General features: G+C 40.2%; 2 protein-coding genes across 2 annotated transcripts in view; one reads left to right on the forward strand and one right to left on the reverse strand.

Annotated features, from left to right (window-relative positions):
• Nucleotides 1-8,778: 8,778 nt before the first annotated feature.
• Nucleotides 8,779-15,761, reverse strand: mettl14 (methyltransferase 14, N6-adenosine-methyltransferase non-catalytic subunit). Its single transcript, XM_086156797.1, has 11 exons — nucleotides 15,556-15,761; nucleotides 14,673-14,761; nucleotides 14,341-14,428; nucleotides 12,339-12,416; nucleotides 12,022-12,109; nucleotides 11,540-11,630; nucleotides 11,267-11,408; nucleotides 10,859-10,951; nucleotides 9,792-9,908; nucleotides 9,341-9,551; nucleotides 8,779-9,234 (listed from the first exon to the last, which is right to left on the reverse strand). The coding sequence occupies exons 1-11, from the start codon at nucleotides 15,619-15,621 to the stop codon at nucleotides 8,927-8,929; spliced, it is 1,371 nt and encodes a 456-aa protein (XP_086012923.1). The 5' UTR covers nucleotides 15,622-15,761; the 3' UTR covers nucleotides 8,779-8,926.
• Nucleotides 15,762-18,998: 3,237 nt separating this feature from the next.
• Nucleotides 18,999-23,804, forward strand: part of prss12 (serine protease 12) — a 29,706-nt gene continuing 24,900 nt past the window's right edge. The window contains exons 1-5 of the mRNA XM_086156798.1: nucleotides 18,999-19,356; nucleotides 20,720-20,858; nucleotides 22,059-22,225; nucleotides 22,408-22,555; nucleotides 23,009-23,187. Of these exons, the coding sequence (XP_086012924.1) occupies nucleotides 19,023-19,356; nucleotides 20,720-20,858; nucleotides 22,059-22,225; nucleotides 22,408-22,555; nucleotides 23,009-23,187 (967 nt within the window). The 5' untranslated portion in view covers nucleotides 18,999-19,022. The remainder of the gene's footprint in view (nucleotides 19,357-20,719; nucleotides 20,859-22,058; nucleotides 22,226-22,407; nucleotides 22,556-23,008; nucleotides 23,188-23,804) is intronic.

Raw genomic sequence — 23,804 nt, forward strand, 5'->3', positions numbered from 1 at the left:
GTCCCATCATTGACGTCAACCTCAAAAACCCAAAGCAGCCTCAAGGGCATGCATAGCATTACAGTGTAAAACTTTGCTGACAGAATCCTGGCTCAAAAATGCACAAGATGTCAAAGCTATTGTTTGCACTGAGGTTCTCTCGGAGTGATGAGGTTGGATAGTATCTGGAATGAATCCATCAGAGGGACAGCACATGTTAGATGTTTTGGAGATAAGGCCAGAGAGGCGAGACCGAGATGGTTTGGACATGAACAGAGAAGGGATGGTAAATTAATCGGTAGTGGGATCCTGAGGTTGTAACTGTCAGGCATGAGGCCTGGAGGAAGACTGAAGAGAAGATCCATGAATGTAGTGGAGATTATGAAGTTAGTTGGCGTGAGAGAGGATGATACAAAGAATAGGGTTAGATGGGAGAAGTTGATTCATTGTGGCAGGCCCTGAAGGGAGGAGGAGAAGATTTGTCGAGTGCAAATACAAAATTGATCAAATGTTTGTGCTGTTGACATTCATTCATTTGAGCAACATTGTCTCCAGATGATATAAATCATCCCACCAGTCCACCTTTAAGAGGCATAATTGTCTATTTGGTATATAAATCGGTGTTCTCCTTTTGAAAATATTTCTGAAAAGGATTCTAAAAGGGTTAAGACATTGTATTTGTAAATGTTTTTCATACCAGTATTCAATTTTATTAAAAACACTAGTGACCAATGAATAGTCGAGAAGACTGATCATGTTCTGTCTGATTCTTCAAAGCAGGGATACCTTAGCTTTAAGTTTGAAAGTCAATATGTTGGCGAAAAATCCAAATGTCCAAGTTTTTAACAAATTTGGGAGGTCTCAGCCAAGTATTTAAAGGGATTGGTCCTTTGTACACAGCACAGTCTATACTGGTTGATGATTTAAACATATTTAACATAAATTGATGTTTCATGGGTAGGCCAACTTTTCAGATCAACATTTTCTAATTCCATATAGATGTTGATTTTATTGATGACAAAAATATTCAGGTTTCAAAAAAATACATAGAATGAATAAAAATTCGATGGAAATTGTCTAACAGAGCAACCACTTATCTCCATATGTTACACAAACACACACACACACACACACACACACACACACACACACACACACACACACACACACACACACACACACACACACACACAGACACACACACACACACACACACACACACACAACACAATCTGTTGGAAAGACTATGTCAGTCTTACCTGTATGTGCATACATATATATTTTCAGGTGAGATTTCATTTCCTTCAAATAAAGGGATGCAGTGATCCACAGTTCTTGGCAAAGTTTTGTGTTTTCAACATGAGAATGTAAAATAATAACAGTCTCTATCATTTTATTTTTCAAGCTATGTACTTTCACTAACTGTGTGTAAACACCTCTGGAGAGATTTTATAGTAAATAATCAAAGATTTGTCTCAGTAAATAAACCTATTCTCATGACTTCCTATCATTTCTTTGACTGCAGATTCAAACAAACTGAAAAAAGAGCTCTCTTCCTTCTATTCAGTCAGCGATACACAGGAGTAGATACATCAGTGTCATCATCATTATAATTGTGTTTTAGCCCAATGAATAGGTTAACTAGCACTTATTTACACATACCATAGAACAGGGGCAAGTGTTTTTATATACAGCTGAAGGGGTTGTAAATTATTTAAAAATCCTGATATTGACAAATAGTACTGAGAATACAGGTTTTTAATTCTTATTCTGATCAGTAATTGGCTGATGAAATGGCATTTATCTCAATTTAAAAAATATTTTTGGATGGATCTTTTTCAGTAGCTATAAAATATATATATCATGACACCAAATTTGGAGTCACAGTTTTCAATGTGTTTTGTTTTGTCATTTCACAGGGCAAAATGTAATACTGTCAGCTAAGCTCATACAATACCCAGGTGGTACCTTCAGGCTTCTCAAAAAGCAATAAAGACTCAAGCCCATTGCCAAGACAGAATGTGCTGTTCTTAACCATAATCAGCTTCAAAAACTACATTTGTCACAAGACAACGCTTCTGGTTTGGTCACATTCTGAAGGCAGCACTATCTGAAAAATTTACCATCATCCCCTCAGGGGCTTTTTAAAAAATTCCAACACTTTGGTATATCATCACTTCATGTTGAGGTAACTAAAACCATCCATCCATCATCTGACTATTATCCTGCACTCTGGGTTGCGGAGGCCTATCCCAACAGTCATTGTGTAAGAGGCAGGGTACACGTTGGACTGGTCACCAGTCAATCGCATATACAAACAGACATTCAATGTTTTTTTTCCAGTTAACCTGCTCTATGTTTGCTGCATGCTCCAGAGGAAACTGGAAACACGAGGAGAACAGATTAACTTCACACAGAAAGGTCCCCTTGGCAGAGTGGTTAGGCCAAAGCACCAACCACTGCACTACCCCAGTGACCAAAGCCTTCAGGGATTCATTTGGACAAAGACGTCGTTTTTCCACTGGCGCTCAGTTTTCTGTAAGCCCAATGAGTGCTAAAAATGTTACAATTTCATTATACAAATGCTGGGAATAAGAGCTGCTTTCATGTTCAAGGAAGGTGTGCCTGACTCAAATGTAAGGACACTCAAGAGGTAGGGCATCTTAAGGTTTGACAAAGAAGGTGAAGGAGAGCTGTGCTGGGACAGTATTGTCTCAGGAGCTAGGACCTGTCCAGGGATGACAGGACCTGGGGCCGGCAAGGAGAGGCGTCAGCGGTCACAGGAACAAGGAGGTGGTGAGGAAGCATAAGACAAAGAATGCAGGGGGTCCTGACGTCCTGTCAGAGCTCTTTCAGTTGTAGACCGATACCACCAAGGAGCTCCACTGAACGCCACAGGAGGTCTTTCCTACCTGAGGCTATCTGACTTTTTAATTCCTCTTCCCTCAGCTGCAGGGAATCTTCAAATCTTTGTAGTTAAGACCTTAAAACAGTTAAGACAATTTATTGTCTTTGTATTTCTTATTCTTCCTCCTTCCTACTATTATCTATTACTGTTATGTTTTTGCTTGAAACTCTGGCACAACAATTTCCTTCGGGATAAATAAAGTTGTTCTCATTCTCATTCTCATTCTCATTCTCATTCTCATTCTCATTCTCATTTTCATTCTCATTCTCATTCTCATTCTCATTCTCATTTTCATTCTCATTCTCATTCTCATTTTCATTCTCATTCTCATTCTCATTCTCATTCTCATTCTCATTCTCATTCTCATTCTCATTAATGAACTAGCAGGGAACAACCAACAATCTGGCACTGATGGGCTGGTGGCAGGCTGCAGGTGTGCCGGCAAGCCCAGAATGAGTCATTCACCTGCTCAATCAGGCTCTCTGGAGATGGGGGCTGCACCCAGAGCCCTCGCCCCAGACCCCAACAGCTGAAAGACTCATTTAGGACTTAATGTTTTAAGGGAGCATTTTTGTGTGGAATTTGCATGTTCTCCCCATGTCTGTATTGGTTTCCTCCAGTTTCCTCTCACAGTCCAAAATCATGCAGATGTTTAATTGAAAAAAAAAATTAGAACATTGTCCTATTTTGTGAATGAGAGAGTAAATGAGAGAGTAAACAACCATGAGTGACTGAGAACCAATTCATGAGTGAATGGTTGTTTGTCCATACAGTATATGTGGCCCTGCAGTCGACTGCTGGCTGGTCCAGTGTGTACCCTGCCTCTCGCCCATTGACAGCTTGGATAGGCTCCAGCATCCCCCAGGACCCAAAGTCCGGATAAGCAGTAGATAATGACTGAATGAACATATCGCAACCCATCCCAACTTGCTTGAACATGTTTATTCAGCTTTTTTCCACACTCTTTTGCTCTGGGCTGTTGATCCTATGTGTTTAAAATCCTCAACCTTCTTTATATCCACCCCTTGAAGCCTCACAGTTCCACTTGAGGCCTTCTCATTTACACACATGTATTTTGTCTTGAGGTGCCTTACCTTCACTCCTCTCCTTTTCAGAGCTTACCTCCACCTCTCTAAAATTTCCTCCACCTGTTCCCTGCTCTCACTACACATCACAATGTCATCTGCAAACGTCATGGTCCATGAAGATTCCTGTCTAACCTTATCTGTCAGCCTGTTCATCACTACTGCAAACAAGAGGGGATTCAGCGGTAATCCCTGAAATAGTCCCACTTCCAACTTGAAAAAACACCATACCATGTCACACATCCTGCACCAGTCTGACACACTTCTCTGCCACGCCAGATTTCTTCATAAAATACCACAGTTCATCTTTTGGCACCCTGTTGCATGTTTTTTGAAGGTCTACAAAGGCACGGTGCAGCTCCGTCAGAGCTTCTCTGTACTTGTCTCCCTGCATTCTTAAAGTAAATACTACAAAGACCCACAGCACACCTCAGCAATGTCCCACAGATGTCTTACAGGTCCTGTTCCAGTCCAACATACTTCTGACATACTTTTCTGTCCCTAAATACTTCCTCATATAGCACTATATGCACTGTACACTCAATTCAGTTCAGAGTGTTAATTGTTAAATTCCTATTTTGCTGCTGTCCTGTGTACTCCGCAGTGGTAGATGCTCTGCTGGGAAATGGGCTCATGGCGTTTCTTTGCAGTCTTTACTGCTCACCGCAGGCATTTACTGTCCAAAGCAGTGGTGCCGCCATACCATATGGTGATGCAACTGGTTTCGATGCTCTTAACAGTCAAGTTGTAGAAGTTGCTGAGGATCTTAGGTGGCATGCTGAAGTTCTGCAGCTCCTCATCTGCATGGTGATGAGTGACCAGGTGAGGTCCTTACTGATGTGGACACCAGGTTATTTAAAACTGCTCACCCACTCTACTTCAAGATCTCAAATGAACAGTGGCTGAGGAGGTCTCCTCTCCTTCGCCACGTGTACTATCATCTCATCATCTTTGTCTTGTCCGTATTGATGGTGAGGTTCTTGTCCTGACACCATGCCACCAGGCCACCTCCATCCTCTGGGGCATTTCACTCCTGCCAGCGATGTGTCCTATCACCTCGATATCGACTGTGAACTTCACGATAATGTTGTCCGCGTTGGAAGCAACACAGTCATAGGAAAACAGGGGTAAACGGGGTGTAGAACTGGGGTAACCACACTTTTCAAATGACCACGTGAAAAGTACCTACACTAAGAAAGAAGAAGAAATGATCTTCTTCCTCTCCTTTCAGCTTTTCCCTTCAGGGGTGACCACAGTGAATCAACCTCCACCATCTAACCCTATTCTCTGTATCCTCCTCTCTCACACCAACTACTTTCATATCCTCTCTCACTACATCCATAAATCTTCTCTTTGGTCTTCCTCGAGACCACCTTCCTGGCAGCTGGCAGCATCCGTCTACCAATGTATTCATTATCCCTCCTCTGTACATGACCGAACCATCTCAGTCTGGCTGCTCTAACCTTCTCTCCAAAACATCTAATGTGCTGTTCCTCTAATAGACTCATTCCTGATCCTATCCATCCTGGTCACTCCCAAAGAGAACCTAGCATCTTCTTCTCTGCAACCTCTAGCTCTACCGCCTGTATTTTCATCATTGTAACTGTTTCTAGTCCATATAGCCTCACTGGTCTCACCACTGTCTTATACACCTTTCCTTTCGTTCTGGCTGATAGTCTTCTATCGCATAGAACACCTGACACTTTTTTCCACCCATTACAACCAGCTTGAATCCGTCTCTTCACCTCTTTTCCATATTCTCCACTGCTCTGGACTGTTGACCCTAAGTAGCTGAAATCCTCGAACTTCTTGTTCTCCACTCCCTTCAGCCTCACCCTTTCCCCTGGATTCCGGTTATTCACACACATATGCTCTGTCTTGCTGTGAGTAACCTTCATTCCTCTTCTTTCCAGTGCATACCTTCACCTCTCAAGATTTTCTTCATCCTGTTCTCTGCTCTCACTACAGATCACAATGTTGTCTGCAAACATCATGGTCCATTGAGATTCCTGCCTAACCTCATCTGTCAGCCTGTATCACCACTGCAAACAAGAAGGGGCTCAGAGGTGATCCCTGATGGAGTCCCACCTCCACCTTGAACTTCTCTGTTACCCCTACAGCACATCGCACCACTGTCTCACAGCATGTCTTGCACATGTCTAGACCTAAAGTACACCCGGTGGTGCAACCTGGACACATCTTCAGTGACTCTCCCAAGACCACTTGGTGTTTTGGGTCTTGGTCACACTCCCTCACTCGGCCAACTCAGCTGGGGTTGATCAGTCCCCCGACTTGTGTTCAGGTAGCACACTATGCCACGCCTCTCCCCTTTTCAACAAGAGCCACTGTGAAGCCTTCTCAGCTGCTTCCAAGATATTCTTGGTGGCTCTTTGCCTCTGCAGTCTGAAAATTCCTAGGAGTCCAAGAGCATGATGTAGGGATCTGCCTGCGAAGCTTCTGGACCTGTACTGTACAAAGTCAAGTGTTAAGTTAGTCTGTGTCTGCTGTTCTACACCTATTTTTGCCACAAACCTTACCGATCTGTGCTTCTGCACCTTTTCACCTGCAGGGAACATATAAGCAGGACTTTTTGTCATACACAATAAAAACACACTTTTCTAGTGGATCCAGTTTCTCTTGCCTTGTCTATAGGCAAAACACTGATTCAAATACAGCAGCGCCACCGTGTGAACGCAAATTAGCACCGAATTTAAACTGAAAGAAAAAGAGTGCAAGAGGGCCTTTAAACCACACCCACCCCACAGGTGACTCATCTATGTCAAATTACAAATTCATTTTACCCATCAGCAGTAAAACAAATGCAAATAAACAAATTATTGAGGGCACAATTCAACAGTCTTCCAGCGGCAATGGAGGAGACTGTCATTGTTTATGAGGCAGGCCCACTAGAGATGAGGGCATTCCTCCCTGTCATACATTGAAACAGCTGGCTGGCCAGTGGTTTACCTGCCTCTATCCATCATTGTACATGGAAAGGGAAGTGTTGTTGTTCTGGTCATATATGAGTTGTTCTGGGTCGATCCGTGAGTTGTAGAAAGGGGATCACCTGTGCTTCTGTCTGGCTATCTAAGGAGTTATTGTCTGCTGGGGTGTCACACAGCTCTGCTACCAGTGGAGTCCCCTTGCCCACACATTGGCAGTATTGACACTGCTCTTCCTCACAGGGCTGTCGGGATAGCGCATCTGCATTGGTGTGGTGGCGGATTTCCCCTTGGACTGGGGGGTGTGGTTCCGGCTGGAGATATTATCACCCCCGGAAGTTCATAGTCAGTTGTTGTTGGTGTTTGATAAATAAAGTTACAATTCGCATTCATCTCTGCAATCTTTCCTCCTCCTGACCCCATTCTGGACATGTCTGATTCGGGCTGAGTGTGTGACCATGTCGCCCCAACTCCGACAGCCGGCCGTTCTCGCTGCGGCTTTGGTGCGCCTGGAGTTCTGGCAGAGCGACCTGGCTTCCAGGCTCCAGCACATTGAGGTGCTTTTCCACGTACGTGCAATTTTCTTCCTCAAGGTTGCTGCATTGGACCAGCGGCCCATAAGGCGAGATGACCCACTGAGACATGCTAAATACGCTGCCCTCAAGCAGCTTCTGCTCCGGAGGTAGAGTTTGTCTGCTGTTGAGCAGGTCCCTGTCCAGTTTGGGCAATGGGACCACCGTGGACTTGATTAACATGCTGTCCCTGCATGGATCAGATGAAGGTGGTTTCCTTTTCCCGCACATATTACTGCTAAGATCAATTCGCCACCATGGAGAGTCTGGGGGTCGTGTGGTCCAACAGCCCGTTGACCTCCCCTCTCCACATGGTGCCCAAGGCCGATGGGTCGGGGCACTTTTGCGGCGACTTTTGCCGATTGATCAATGTAACCGAGAACGACCGCTACCCCATCCCCGACATTCAGGATTACTCTGCAAATCTGTTGTGTCCCATCATCGTTCCCAAGTTCTGGAAATATTATCACCCCTGGAAGTTCAGTCAGTTGTTATTGGTGTTTGATTAATAAAGTTAGAACTCGCCTTCGTCTCTGAAATCCCTTCTTCTCACACCACAACATACTAGTAACGGTAGCACTAACACTAGGCAATGTTGTAGAGGTGTTGGCCAGAGCCTTGAGGTAATCAATCATCATGGAGCATCTTCTGCACTTTGTCTAGACTGTCACCTTGGACCTGTTTGCCTTGAGTGACCCTACCAGGAGTATACTGTCTCCAAGCTCCTTAGATCATTGGGAAATGCACTTCCCTCACGTTAAGGTGGCGGCTTGAGAAGACTTCCGTTTTCAGAACAGAAGTAATTTGAGTATCTGTGCCAAATTCTCATGAATTAAAACAAATCTTGATGGTGAACATTGATAGCAGATCAGACAGCATTGCTCTCGAGGTTTGGAGTAAATACAAATTGCTTTGGAGAAACACATTACTCCAGTTTGAGCATGAAAAGAAACTATTCTTTCTAAACCTTCCAAATTCCACAAAAAACTATGATAAATGTCTTGTCTTCTTTTTGTGCAAATAATGGCTGTATACATTAACCCTTTTTAAACATGATTTACAAACTATTCAGCTTAAGATTCACAGTATAGACGTTGCAGTCAAGAGCCTTCTACCATTGAACCAAAACAACTTATTTTCATTTTCAATGTAAATTAAAGCAATACTCTAAAACGTATGGTTTATAATTTGCCTGCCTTGATGCAGAATATTACTAGCCACTAATTAAAATATCTATCCTGTGTTTCTTCATGGCAATTATGTAACAATCAGTACAGGAGCTGGAATAGTGAATACAATGTTTATTTCAGGCAATGAGCAGTCAATCTAACAAATTTCACAATAAAAAAAACAATAACATGATACAGAGGCTGTTGAAACTGCAGAACGGCTTGCATTTACAGTGATAAAGATGAGAAAGAGATTATCAGTTTCTTTGCTCTAGCGGGGTTGGAAGCCTCTGTGGGGGCCACCCCTACCCCTGAAACCTCCCCTGTCTCCACGAAAATTAGGTCTGTTTCTTTCACGACCTCTTTCTCCACCTCTCCCTGAATTTAGCCCACCACGCCCACCTCTGGGTGGTCCACCACCACGGTCTGACTTGAGTTTTGTAGGTGGAGATTTTGGCCTTAGCCTCTCTATTTCCTCAGTGCAGCCAGACAGGTGAGAGTTGGGCAGAGCGAAATGCGAGGAATAGGCCTCTGGATTAAAGTTACTGTTTGTCAAAGTAGGACCCACAGTCAGCCAGCCTTGAAAGAGAGGACACAAAAAAACAAAAGCAACATAACTGATGTAACCGAACAACCTACGGCATACAGAGGAGTAAGCATTTGCATTTATCACAAGAATACACACCTGGTCTGATGGTTGAGTCTCGTCCAAAAAGGTGCAACCGCCTGCGGCCCAAACAGAAGTGCTCAATTATGTGGAAGATCTCCACAGGCTTCTCAACGTTTCCCATCTCAGGCTCCTCAGTGATGATCAGGTCGATGTCCACATTGGCATGGATAAAATCACCATCTGTGCTTCTACGAACTGTACCTTTGATTCCCATGAGACAGTGCTCCTGGAAGGAATTTTTAGTAAATATGCCAGTACATAATTGCATATAATTATCACAATTCTTTTCCTGTTCTCTCCTGGGCTTACCACATGTCATTTATCACAACATTGAACCAACTTAGCCTGTTTGACATTGTGCAAGACATTTCACATAAAGCTGAATGGCTTCCATGGTAAATCGGTATCTTTCAGACACAAAAATGAGGGTCTGCATGAGTCCACTCATACATAAGGCGAACCCTACCTTCGTCCTTTGAAACACTGCTTTTGGGTCCAATGCCTTGGTCTTCCCTGGATTATTCTTGTTGGTTTTGATCCAGCAAATATCCTCACAGCGTCTAAAGCCCCATTTTCTTAAACACTTCAATAAATCAAAAATGGAGAAGCATCAAGGTAGATTTTTAGATTAAATGCTTTTCTGGCATTTCATTTTTATGTTTCCAGTGAGCTGCTGTGTCCCTATGAGTGTTCACAGCACTGTTTTTAAGTAGCTCTTTGATGCATTCGGACCAAATTAAAAAACTTCTGTCCGAATGCCCTGACAGATGTATGTAACCTTAGCTATGACTTGACTCTAAAAATGAAAGTTATCTAACACATAACTAGCACATTGCTTCTATATGCATTAGTTATATGTGACCACTGTGGTGCTACAATGTGGACCATCTGTAATTCTGTCTACCTGTACTTTAGGGAACCATTAATCAGTAGGCCACAGGCAGAGATCACACAGTTAAGTCAATTTTTTTCTGTTATTAATGATCACTGCAATAATTTCACATCTGCTTGAATATAACTGATCATCATCATCATCATAATTTACCTCAGAAATGATTTGCTTAGTTCATTGGTACCCTCCAGGATTGACAGACAATGAGGGGTTCTTTGCACATGTCAAACACTATTGAAAGACAATTCTCTATGTTATAGCCAATGGTAAATTACTTCTCCAAGATTTATAATAAATGGGTGTTTAAGGTTACAAACTGTGTAAAATGTAAGGTAATGCTTTACACCACTGAGAGTTGTAGGTCATATGATTTTTTTTCCCTGACAGCTGGCTATACAGGTTGTACTTTGTTGATCATTAACAAGATATACAAAATTAGTTATTGACTTAATTAACAATATGGTATCCAAGACATTTGTCCAACTGAGACCTCATATACAAATATGAATAAATTGATCCATAGTCAGTCAAAAAAAATATGTTTAAATAAGTAGTAAGACAAACAAAACTTCCAATATGTTATAAAGTCAATTTTTTTTAGTTAAGTGATGAGCTTTTCAATAAATGAGACATCAAATTACCATTCTTCCCAAATCCAGGCCCTCACCAGAGCCACACCAGAGAAACACAAAGGAACGCAGAGCTGAAATTTCTTCAATCTCTAGTTTCATTATCTGAAGTAACAAAGAGAAAACACACGCCAGTAAATATGATGTTATGGCCATGAAACATGCAGGTGGAACGTATCCCTCACTTGGCCCAATGAGCTATCACATTTTGTGGTCATAATGGAATCTCAGATCTAATTTGCACATCCTTATAGACTTTAGACAGACATAGACAAGGTCACTCTGGATATACATTGGTCCTTTGTGGCTTTCCATTATCCCAAGAGAGTGTAAGTTACACAGTCAATGTCCTATTCCTTAATATTCCTTATCTACTTAACACAAAATTAAACAAACAATCAAACAAACAGGTAAGCCTACATCATCCCAGGTCCAAAAACGCTCAGTATGGCTGATGCCTGACTCTCTGTAGTATTCCTCTAATGGTGGCTCGAGCAAAATGACATCAAATTTGCATTTCAAATCTTGTAAGTCAAAATGCTCAGGGTCAGCCTGAAGGTACCTAGCACGCATACAGCACAAAACACAACAAATTCATATAATGTAAAGAAGTATGTTGATGATAAATTTTATGGTTACATAAATTATATGGATACATATATCACACAACATTAAAATAATCAGTTAACATACATGGGAGGTGTATTGGTGCTGGAGATGAGCTCATCCTTCAGTCGAATCAATTCCCGAAGCTTGGGGTATTCCTCAAATCGGTCAGCCAAGCCTAAAACATGCAGCACATTCAGGTTGGAGATAGGGCTGCGCATTCCCAGTTAAATTGATGTTTGAGTTTCCTTGAGGATTTTTGTTATTTGTAACATCTTTCTTTCGTACAGAAGTAGTTAACATGGAATTTAGACTGAGTTGGTAATCAAACTAAAATCAAATCATTAGTAACATGTAAATTCACTATTCATTCAAAGGTTGAATAGTTGTTGTAAAAATGTTAGTTACATTATTGCCACCTTCAGGCAGGGGTAAAACATTACGCCAATGTACAATCGTAACTACTTATAAATACTTTTAAGAGAATATAACTTTCACATAATATGCTTTAATTTATTCTTTGAAAGTCATGACTGCGAATCATATATACATGAACAACACACACTCACCAACATCTCGTATGAAGTTTTGTGGCCTGTGACCTGTATCCACAAAATGTTGACAGTAGTCATTGTGAGGGTTCAAACTCTGGGTTCCCTGAAGATAATTAGAATTTAATTAGACTATTTACATGAATAAGAGGTAAGGCAATAAGAAAAAAATACGTATTTCTGGAAATATGAATATTAAATTCTGAATCAAACAGAATGCAACATGCAAAATGCAAAAATTTACACATTTTATTTGATAAATTGCTACAACTCATCTGCACAAGCGTGCACGGGACGTTGAATAAAAGAGTATGAGAAAGACTTGTCTACCCTACCTTGAGAAAAGTACTTGAGTCCTTGTAGACTTCCTCATAAGGGTTGATTTCCTCTGGCTGCTGGACTTCCACCTCATCCTAAAACCCATTTTATGACAGGATAATTTTTTGTATATTCAATTGAGGATTTCTAAATGTCCTATTAATGTATGTATTTTATTAAATATATTGTGCTGTTTCTTCTAGGCCTTCCTGCACTTCCTGCTTTATTGAGCTGTTGCTTGTTTTATGTTCTTTGGTCATGTCTCAGTATGCAATTAGGTCTAGCTCCTGCTTTTCAAAGTGCTATACAAAATTAAAGGATGAGGATGATACAAAAAGAGTAAAAAGAAAACACGCATATTTGGTTACACCTGGAACTGATTTATTGAAATTAATCACATTGTAGCATTGTTTCAAAATTTGAAAGTTGAAAAAGAAATTTAGATTTTTTTGGTGAGTGAATCGATAAACATGAGCTTAAACTTCATATTCATGTTTGCTTTCCCTGCAGTCTACAACGCAGACCAATAGATGAGTGCAGAAAACACATGTGGCTTTCTTCAACATGACCTGTTTTATTTCCCTTTCAACATTTGTAAGCTTAATCAGCTTAATCAATATGCATTGCTTCTTATAGACCCTTATCTTCACAGAGAGTGGTCTACAGTCAATTATCTGACATCAATTTGGAAAATTTGTTTCTGAATTTGAATCCTCAGACGTGGTCAAGTGTTGACTGGCAACACTCCTTGGTCACACCTACAATGCTGTTACTTCCACCGTTAAGTTAACATTACTGACCTACACATTATGTTTTGAGTAGATGTGATAAAGGGTTGAGGTGCTCCTGTGATACTGTATGCAAACTCCTTCCCGCATGAAGTGCAAAGAACAGAATTTTTGTTGATACTTTTATCTAAATTTCCCTTCAACCAGCAGTCTCATCTGCCTTTTCCATCATGCATTATCACACTGTGTGTCACTATTATCTGTAAGCCTGAAACTTGTGCACTGAAAAATGTTTCGCTATGCATATTAAAATGTGCTAATTTTCCTCATGCAATTTTTTTTTTCCACTTTGATAAATTAAACAAAATAACGTGTTTAAGTCTAAACCCTATGTTAATAAATTTGAATGAGTGGACCACAAACAAATTTCAAATTTTGCAATGACACCATCAAAGGAAATCTAGTTGGTGCTTATATTCATTGCAATTTCTTCCATGAATATTAAAGTCATCAAAGTATAATTTCAGCTATTACCATATGATTGACAGCACTACTGGTGGTAATAGTAGAAGATCCAAAGCAGTTGTGCCTGTTTTTCCCAATCCTCATAACGCCCTCTGTCTCTATCACACTGCTGTCTATCCTCCCATCCTCTCTCTTTTCACAGGAAAAAACTGTGACTTTTTGCCATATAAAAAAATCTTATTGGACTTGATCTGATTTACTTAATACACATAACCTGCATTTTCTATAGCCTCTTTTTTATTTAACCTTATACAGTTTGTTCTTCACAATTTCAATATCATACCAACACTACAAAGCATTCACCTTTGTTTAAAGAAAAAGGTACAGGCTGCTGAAATGGCAATAATCAACAATACTTGGTCATTGCCAGCATGCACTAACTGCTGGAAGTAAAAACATAAAATAATAATAATTTATTATCCCTTATGGGGAAATTCATTCTCTGCAATTTACCCATCATGGATTAACCATGAGCAGTAGGCTGCTGTCCATCAGCGCAAGGGGGCAGTTAGGGGCTCAGTGTCTTGCGCAACAACAGTTTGACACACTAGGAAGAGCTGGGAATCTAACTAGGAATGTTAGGTTCCAAAGACTGGTACTCTGCCCCCTGACTGAAATTTCTAATGCAATATGGCCCTTGATTTAACCCAGAACGGTAATGTCCCCTAACTAATGTCCCCTCTTTTGTTTTACTGCACACCAAACAATAGTTTCTTCACACCACAGTTGGGAGGATCCGTGTGGCGCTAACATATATTGTGCTCACCTTTTGCTCTTCAACATCTTCCTCTGTGTCCTCTCCCTCTGTCAGGGCTTTCCTTTTAGAGACTGGAACTGAACTTTCAAAAGAAGCCCTGAGAAGACAAGTACATAGACTGAATATTTGACCACAGACACAACATGTTAATGAGAGAATAACAATAATAATAGGTGGAAGACAACTGAAACATACCCTCAAGACAGTTTAACTAATATTTGCAACCACACTTCAGTAAATGTCATAAAAAGAGAAGTACTGGCTTCAGGTCATTAATTCCCTATGTTGCTTTTCACATGCACTACTAGAGAAGCACTGTTTTGAGGATTACAACATCTTACCTGCATGTCTCTCTTGTCTCTTCTATTTCTTTCAATTCTTCTTTACTGTTTAACACCGCTCCAATGCTGTCTGCACTCTCAGCCCCTAACTGTTTTGACACACAATGGGAAATATTACATGAAGCATCACATACTAAGAAGACATCCATGTCAAAATCTTACAGCAACTACACTAGATTTTCTAACCTTATAGACATTTCACCGCTCATCAGAGGCTTTTTCAGTTCAGTACTCCAGAAAATCGAGTCCAGTTGCTACGGTAAGAATATTTTGACAGGAATTGACCATAACCTGGATAATTGAAAACCTCCACATTAACTGAAAAATCCCCTCGCATAAGACGTGAAACGCCTTCAAGGGATGAATGTCAAATCCAGTTGCTACAATAGGATGAATAGGATGAATCTGACAACTGATCGTGACCTAAATGACTGAGAACCTCAAAATACATTGAGAGGACAATCTTCAGCATGTGATCTTGTCTATTTATCTAAGTATATATACGTTGCGTGAAGCACTGGGTTTAGGCAAATATGTCCATCTCTTTTGAACATCCCAATACTTCATTACGAAGTAATGCAAAGTGTTCTGCATTATTTTTTCCATCGGGTAGATGTATATCTATGCGCCTGATCGAAGGACTTCGACAGTTGAATTCGCATGACTTGGTGTCAGGCATCTCGAATTCATTAATGCATTTGGAAACCCGGTTAATGTGCCTCAGACATATCAAAAGTTGTTTTGCATTGTTCATTATATTTGATTACTTAAGTAAAGGCTCATCAAACAAGATAAACAAACCGGCTAATTTAAGAGAGTTGAAGTTGTTGCAGTACTTGCTAACAAAAGTGGCCCGTTTGTGGCTAACATTAGCGTCACTTGCCTGTTGAGCTAAAAGCTGCCGTCTAAGTTTTTGTCGCTCGCGTATTTCCTGCAGACGGCTGTTCATTTCTCTCCCAGCAGTGATATCTAATTTAGCCTTAAATTCAACTATGCGTCGAGATTCCGGTAGTATTATCTGGTTTGCTTGCTGTATTGAAAGATGGCTATCCGCTGAAGCTAGAACGCATGGAATCGTTGTAAACCGGGCTGCTGCGACTTTAAACAGGGGCGGGACTAGTCATGGTAATCACTTTAAATACAATTTTAAAGACACAAACGGAATAATTTGCAAACATCTAGGATAATTAAATAAATCGGTCGTATTCGTGTTTTTTTTCCACTTCGGAACGACCTATATAAGACTACCCGTTATTAACACCGCTCACCCAAGCGAGTTCAGTATACGCTAGTATGTAAATCAAGCAAGGATTTCTGACGAAAGGTAACGGTGTGTCCAACGGTCAGTCCAATTGGGCGCCAAGTTCCTCCTCCAATAATACAAAATACGATGATCGTAGACGTTTGGACCAGAGGCATTCCTAAAAGAGATAACCTCTTAGACCAACGATTAACCAGTTCTTAGTTTGCTCTTTAATTTCTTAGAGATCACATTCTTGATTTTTCTAATGTTTCATCAAGAAATCGCATAATGCATGAGACCAAGTTGACTGATATTCAACGCAATTCAAAACCCTATCAAACTATAGCAAATCTCGGCATACTGAAAAATGACTTATCTTAAGGCATTTACCAACACAGGAACATGTAGTATGACACACTAAACAGTTTTTACAATAGTTATCTTTCCTCATTTCTTTCTGCCTTACTCCTCTCCTTATTTGGTTCAGAGTAGCCTAATTTCTTGTGGGGCCCTGTAGGTCATCTGCACCGTTGGCTGTTGTTGTAAAGGTCTCAACTGATCCAAAAAAAGTCATAGATTTTGATTCCCATATTTCATGTGGTATAGGTTTTATGGTCGATATCCTTCCTGACACAACCCTCAGCAAGTATTCAGGCTCGGGACCGGCACAAGATGACTGGTTTGTGCCCCGCTGGTGTAGCGTTATTCCCAGAATATGCAAAAACGAACAAACTACAGAGGAATTTAACGTACATTATCAATGCTGCTAGATAAGGAATAAAATGTTACTTGACAGGATTGAAACCGATACTGTTGTAGAAATCCATAACTGATGGCAATGTGAATCCATTAACATACACCTGATCTGTTTCTCAAAGCATGCACGTTATCAAAAAATACCTTAAAAGAAACATAAAAGTAACACACACACACACACACACACACACACACACTCACTCACTCACTCACTCACTCACTCACTCACTCACACACACGCATCCAATCATACAAATATGGCAATAGGCAATGGAATTCCATTGTTTAATTGGAGCTGATTAAATTAATTGGTCATACTATGTATGTCGATGGTGGTTGTCAATCATTCAGATTAATTATTAATCTTTGTCAAATCCTTCTCATGGCAATTTCACTTGATGTCTTCTTTTGAAGACATTACACCATTCATCTGAGAGGCTTCTTCTGTTGAAGAAGAAATTAAGTCCGGTTGCCTCGACAAGAATTGAAATGACTAGTTTCATGTATATTTAAAAAAGAAGAAATGCACTGCTTGAGTATTAATTCATATAAATATGACACAGTTGGTCATGACAGAGGTCTAAAACTATGCTTGAAATGTGCAGTATCAGAAGAATTGGGGAATAAACTGGTTGCACAGCCATTTGTGCAGATGTTCAGCCATTTATAAAGATGAAGGATGTTGAGAGTTTTCCGCACTTTTTTCACTTTATTTTCAATTTATTTTCCCGTATTTTTATCTTATTTTTATTTTACTTTCATGTGTCATTCTTACAATTGTTTTATTTTTTATTTTATATATTTATAGATGTTGGAATTGCCCTAGGATACTATGCTACCCATTGCGCCCTTCCCTTGGGAACAAGTGAAGTTTCTCTAATTCTGACTCCTAACCATTACACGTCGACGTTGACAGGGGTCGCTGTTGGATAACATTCCGTTACCATTTTAAATTAATTTCATGTGCGAAGAATGTTATTTGTTGAAATGTAAGCTAACAACAGTGATACGATGCAAATAAAATCCTGTAACTGAAGTTAAAAATGTACAGTAGTTTTTGCTGTTGCTCATAATGGAAATTTGCAACCTGAAAATTTGGTTTAATACATGTGTAATGTTGGATTACATTTAATTTATTCATTAACGATTTTAATGTAACATCATAACGGGAAGTTTTGTTAAGTTACATTAAAAATCGGTTTGATACAATGTGTTTTCAGTATTTTACTAAACTTTCCATTAAATACATTTATCTATATTTTGTAGACCCACATCTAAGTGCCAAAACGCTTCTTTCAAAATTATATTGGATTCGGAGTTGGTAGCTTCGACAAGTCTCACATGTCTCCTTGTTTCGCCATCTCTACGGCAGAACATCTCTAAGTGAGACGACCAGTCACTGCATCCAAGTTAACAATGGGGAATCTCTATAATTGGCTTTGACTTTTTTAACACACCCAACGCAACGAAATACCGGAAGAGTCATCTAAGCGTGCTGTGGGGAGACTGGCCGGTGGAGACCCAGAATCCTTTGCGAGTTATGATGATGGCCGTCGGTAGCTTTTCGTGGTTGTGTTAGACTTCTATTTGAATAACTGTAAAATATTGTGCGTGATGTGTGACATTAATCTGCACCCTTAGTTGTCATAACAGGGAGGGGGCCCACTCACAGGTTAACTGTTGGCGTTGAGATGTTGGTTGACGAATTAAGACAATCCCACAAAGAACATATTCCTTTAAGCAAATTGTGCTTGACCCAGATAACTTTATTAATCTCCAGCGCGCCACAAAACTCCCTTATCGCGTCTTCATTCATGATGACCTACTCATGTTCGATTTGGTATAATTCACTGAGATATTTTAACTGCCACCCATTTTTATGTAGTAGCCTCCTACTGATTAGCAATGAATTGTATCATTGAATGATTAAATAATAAATTGGCTTTATCTAAGTCGACGCATTAATGGCACTCGTGAGAAGATGTAACGCATGATAAACCACGACGGCGAAATATGTCAGCACTTTCATTTAACCCAGGCTTGAATGCTGTGATAAGTTTAAATATGTTGTAATTGGCCGTGAAGACGTGAGGATCCGTGACTCGAGAGCTGAATTCCATATTTGAATGATTGAATCCTCCAGGAACCAAAATGATATAGAAAATTGCGACGGATTTAGGAAGTCGCCTGGCAATTATCCAACACAAATAACACATTCATTGATCCCGCTAAGTTGTCATTTCATTGTTTCCCCTCCCCGTTCCACGGCAGTGGGTGAGGCTGGCAGGAGAACGTCTCCTCGACCGATGACCGGAGACATCGAGGTGCCCAAGACCAGCCGTCTGCGCGATATGAATCCGGCTTCCGTCGCTCTCATAGCCGCACTGTTGGCTGCCAACGGCGGTTGTTATTATTGCGCCAGCACACCTCCATTCATCCCGCCGTTAACCGAGTGCCATCAGAGTCGCGGGAAAGAGGGCTCTTACCGGGGCGCGATAGACGTTACTGAGTCCGGCGCCAGATGCATGAACTGGACGGAGGTGGGCGACTTCAGGGAGCGTCACCCGGGCAAAGGGATTGGAGAGCACAACCACTGCCGCAACCCGGACGGCAGGATCCGACCTTGGTGCTTTTTCAGGAACCCCAGGGGTCGGGTGGACTGGGGTTACTGCGATTGTAAACAAGGTAAACCGGAGGCCTAACAATGGCACGAGTTTTATAAGCTTCATTCATCTTTATCAAACTAACTCCATTCATCTTAATCAAACTAAATTGGCATTAATTCGGAATATATTGGCGCTCATTGAGGCGGTTATCGTTCCAGAAAGGGTCTTTAAATGCATGCCGAACTGATTGTATTATTATTATTATTATTATTATTATCATTATTATTATTACATTGCATTACATTACATTGCATTTGGCAGACGCTTTTATCCAAAGCGACTTACAATAGAGGACATAGGGACTGCAAATACACTTGCAAATACACGATGCACAGGAAATATACAGAACAGTAAGCTTGGGTTAGTGAGGGTTTTTTTTTTTTTTTTTTTTTTTTTTTTGGACAGAGACACACAAACGTACACACACACACACACACACGCACACTGCATAGCCTAACTTGCTGCCAACCTGATCTGGGGCATCAGCGTAGTAAAAAGCCCTGAAAGAGAAATTCACTATAGAAATTATTATTATTGTCATTATCATTATATTTATCGAGCAAGGAATGGGGGTACGCAGATGGCAAGTCTTCCAGAAAGGGTCTTTAAATGCATGCTGAACTGATGTATTATTATTATTACTATTATTATTATTGTTATTATCATTATTTTTACCCCGCAAGGAATGGGCGTACGCAGATGGCAAGTCTAAGCAAATTTGAAAATAATCTCTGAGATTAGATTGAAGAATGAAAGGCTGTTGTGTTATCCTTATTTAAGTCATAAAATTATGATAAAAAATAATACCAATAAAAAAATAACATAAAAAAAGTAGCTCGGCTCTTGACCTATAGAAAATTGGTACCATGACTATATCTTTCTTGTGAAACCAACAAGTCTGATTGAGGACACAACCAGACAATCAAATCTTCAAACTCAAGATTAAAATCTGACTCTATATCCAAATGATTTGAAATACGGAACATAAGGTATAATGAGTGAAGTGCTGGCCAATATATATATGCCTATTTCTACAATAGTAAAATGTGGGAAACATACTACCAAATACAACACAATACAATACAAACTTTGACTCCATAAATGCTTTTTAAAGCACCATATTTGTTGTTGCAAGTGCCGTGCAGTAGACAGCTTTATGCACTGTTATTTCATGTGTTTGTGTGTGCGTGTAATTTCAAGGTATTGAAAAATTCCTGCCTTTTACCTTTCTGCTGCCAACAAGATTAGACATTTTGTGTTTGTTCATGCTCCCCTGCTTTGTATTTAAGATTTTCTTTATCTGACTTATCAGATAAAGACTGACTTATCTCACTGTTTTTTGTGTTTTGAGCTGGACAGTGTTTTCTTGACTTGTGTATTAGGCTCAGTACGTCTACAAGGAGGTCATTCAAAATTTGAAGGCAGAGTGGAAGTCTACCTTGGAGGTGTGTGGGGGTCTTTGTGCAGTGATGAGTGGGGGGATGAAGATGCCACAGTGGTGTGTAGGCAGTTGGGCAAGGGGTGAGTGAACACACATGGGCTCAGCCATGCAATATCTCCTTCTCTTGAGCTTCCTCTGTTTCTCACAAAACATATTTAGATACCGGTGCTACTGCAAGTGCCATGTGTCGCAAACATTTCATTTAATTTTAGACTGCCTTCAGAAATATCAGTGATATCAGTAGAGTTGTCTGAAAAGTATTTGAATTTCACACGGATTTAGAAAGTTCAGATTGAAGACAAATGAGTTCTCTGATCCTTTTCAGTCTTCGTAGTATTCTTGTGACCCTTGCATTCCAACCCTCCCTTCCCAGAGGTGTTTAAATACCTTAAGTGCTCAGCTATTAGTTTTGTTACTGGCATTGTTCCATACTCACTTGTGCATGAGTGCCCTCATGTACACACACATACACATGTGCACATATGCACTTACATTGCTATCATTTCTTGCCGATGCAGACATACTCTCATGCTGACATAAGTACATACCACTCTTTGTGTATATTTTTCTGACTCTTTGTTTATTCACTTAAAAGTTAATGAAAACCCACAGTAGAAAGGGAAGAGGGCAAATGTCAGACACATTTCAACTGAAATTGTTAGTCATAAATGTTTAATTGTAGCAGTTACTTGTAAGGTGCAAACCAGAATTTTGCTTTGTAGTGTACAGAAACACAGAAAACAGGGTTATCCAGAACAGATACAAATCTGTTCTGGACAACCCTGCTTTCTGTAAATGGTCAGATGGGACTATTTCAGGCCTCTCTATTAGTACTTCCAAATACTGGACCTGTTTTTTGATGTAAGTTCTGGGACTAAAAATTTGTAAGACTGGTGGATTTGTATTTGTTTACTCCCTATTTTTCCTCTAACAGACACTTTTACTAGAACACAAGTTTGCTACTTAACTGTCAAATACAAATTATTTGTTGGTGGCAGTAGTTAGTACTTCTGCATAACAGCAAGACTGTCCCCTGTTCAGTTCTGACAGGGAGCCTCTCTATGAGGAGTTTGTATATTATTCTCATGTCAGTCTGTCCTCCCACTTCTCTGGTTTCCACGCACCATCCAAAAACATACAGAAGGTTAACTGGATATTATACATTTGCCAGGCGTGTGAATGAGGGAGTGAATAGTTGTATTTCGCTTTATATGGTTCTGTGAGTTACTGGTCCAAGAAAGAATAGTGAATGTAGGAGCTAAGAACTAAGTCTCCTCTAGAATTTCAGGTCATGCACATTCAGTACCCCTGTTTCGTCCAAGCACACTCCATTGGAAGTTGGTCTATTGCCAGGGAAAGGAACCAGACCTGCTCCAGTGTCCTAAGACTTCCTGGAATGGAGAGGAGTGCTCTCAAGCAGCAGCTGTTACCTGCATCCAGCAGCAAGGTGAGTCCTTCCCTGATGGAATCTGGTAGGAAACTGATAGAAAATTGCATGAAAGTAACATACACTTAGATACCTTGTCAGTCTACATTCTGTGCCTGGTATTTATTGCAGATCCAGCCAAAGCAAGGGTCTGTTTTTAGACTTTATGAATGCATAAACTTTTGTGTGTTTTTTGTGTGTAGCCAATGTGCTCCCAATCCGGCTGGTGGGAGGTCGTTCAGGGGCAGAGGGGACAGTTGAGGTCTTGCATGCAGGGCATTGGGGTTCTATATGTGACAAGCAATGGGACGACAGAGATGCGGAGGTGGTGTGTCGACAGCTGGGATTAAGGTGAAGACGCACGCTCACAGACACACGTTCTTGAACATATTCATAAGAATGTACATGAACAAAAACCCATTAAGGAAGTACAATGACATGCAAGATAGAAATGTAAACACGTTTAGTTAGTGTGGGTCCTTCTAGCCATCTGTCTCTCCCTCTGTCTCTGAAAGTATGAGAAGTATTCTTTCTATTCAGACACAGAGAGAATGGAGAGAGCACTAAAGTACATCTGGGGATGACTTGGTGAATCAAGCTCATTGTTCCAGTAAGAATTCTACCACCAAAGTGATTTACATATTTAGCAACACAAATAAAATATTAATTTGAGCAATTTTTGGATATGCTACTGTGGCATTGAAATTCTGTAATTACTTTTCTCAGATCTTGCAATCCCGGCTTTCATTCATTGTTATTATTTTCTCTTCTTTTTTATCTTTTTCCCTTTTTTTCTTTCTGTAGTGGTCTGGCAAGGGCATGGGGCAAGGCTCACTTTGGTAAGAGTTCTGGTCGTGTATGGCTGGACAAAGTGTATTGCACAGGCAATGAGCTCACTTTAGACCAGTGTCCAAAAAGTTCCTGGGGAGAGCACAACTGTTTACATTCAGAGGATGTAGGAGTATCATGCACTCCTCTTACAGGTAGGATAACCTGTTGCACCACCAGCAACAACGTTAATAAAATAGTTATTGTGTATCCCTTATACTAAAAGCTTTATATAAAGAGCAATAACCTATTTTTCCTGTAGGGAGTTTAAATAGTAAAAGACAGGTATAATTGGTAACAATGGTGATATTTGATTGATATTTACATTTACAGTAGTGATAGCTATTATTATGTATTTTTGGATGCCTTTCAAAAGGAAGGTTATCTTACAAAAGTTGAGTATGATTAAAGATAAAAGACTAAACAAAGATTTACAGTGGTTTGAATAAATATTGCAGAGTAGACTTACAAGTTTTGTCTTAAACTGAAGGGAAAGAGTCAGCATTTCTGATGTCAACGGGGAATGAGTACTATATATATATATATGTATATATAGTGAATGTAGGAGCTAAATTGTATATTTCCTGTTATATATATATATATATAACAGGAAATATACAATTTCACTATTACACCCAGAATTGTGGAAAAAGCTCTGTGATGTTTTGCTCTATAATTAGCTTTGTGTGAAGCACACTTATTGAATGCTCATTGGCTACTGACTGGTCTCTCAGTGCAAACAGACTTTTCTTTAAATAGCGCTAATTTCAAC

This window comes from Fistularia commersonii, chromosome 12 (assembly GCF_037954325.1).
Source record: "Fistularia commersonii isolate RoL2024-O1a breed Wild chromosome 12, RoL_Fcom_v1.0, whole genome shotgun sequence".
Classification (NCBI taxonomy): domain Eukaryota; kingdom Metazoa; phylum Chordata; class Actinopteri; order Syngnathiformes; family Fistulariidae; genus Fistularia; species Fistularia commersonii.

Bases quoted from the DNA above. Each gene is read 5' to 3' on its own strand.
- mettl14 (XM_086156797.1), bottom strand. From the start codon at position 15,621: ATGAACAGCCGTCTGCAGGAAATACGCGAGCGACAAAAACTTAGACGG. The intron at 14,429-14,672 runs GTAAGATGTTGT...TTGTCTTCTCAG, and splicing joins GAGACAAGAGAGACATGCAG to GGCTTCTTTTGAAAGTTCAG. The intron at 12,417-14,340 runs GTGAGCACAATA...AATGGGTTTTAG, and splicing joins AAGATGTTGAAGAGCAAAAG to GATGAGGTGGAAGTCCAGCA.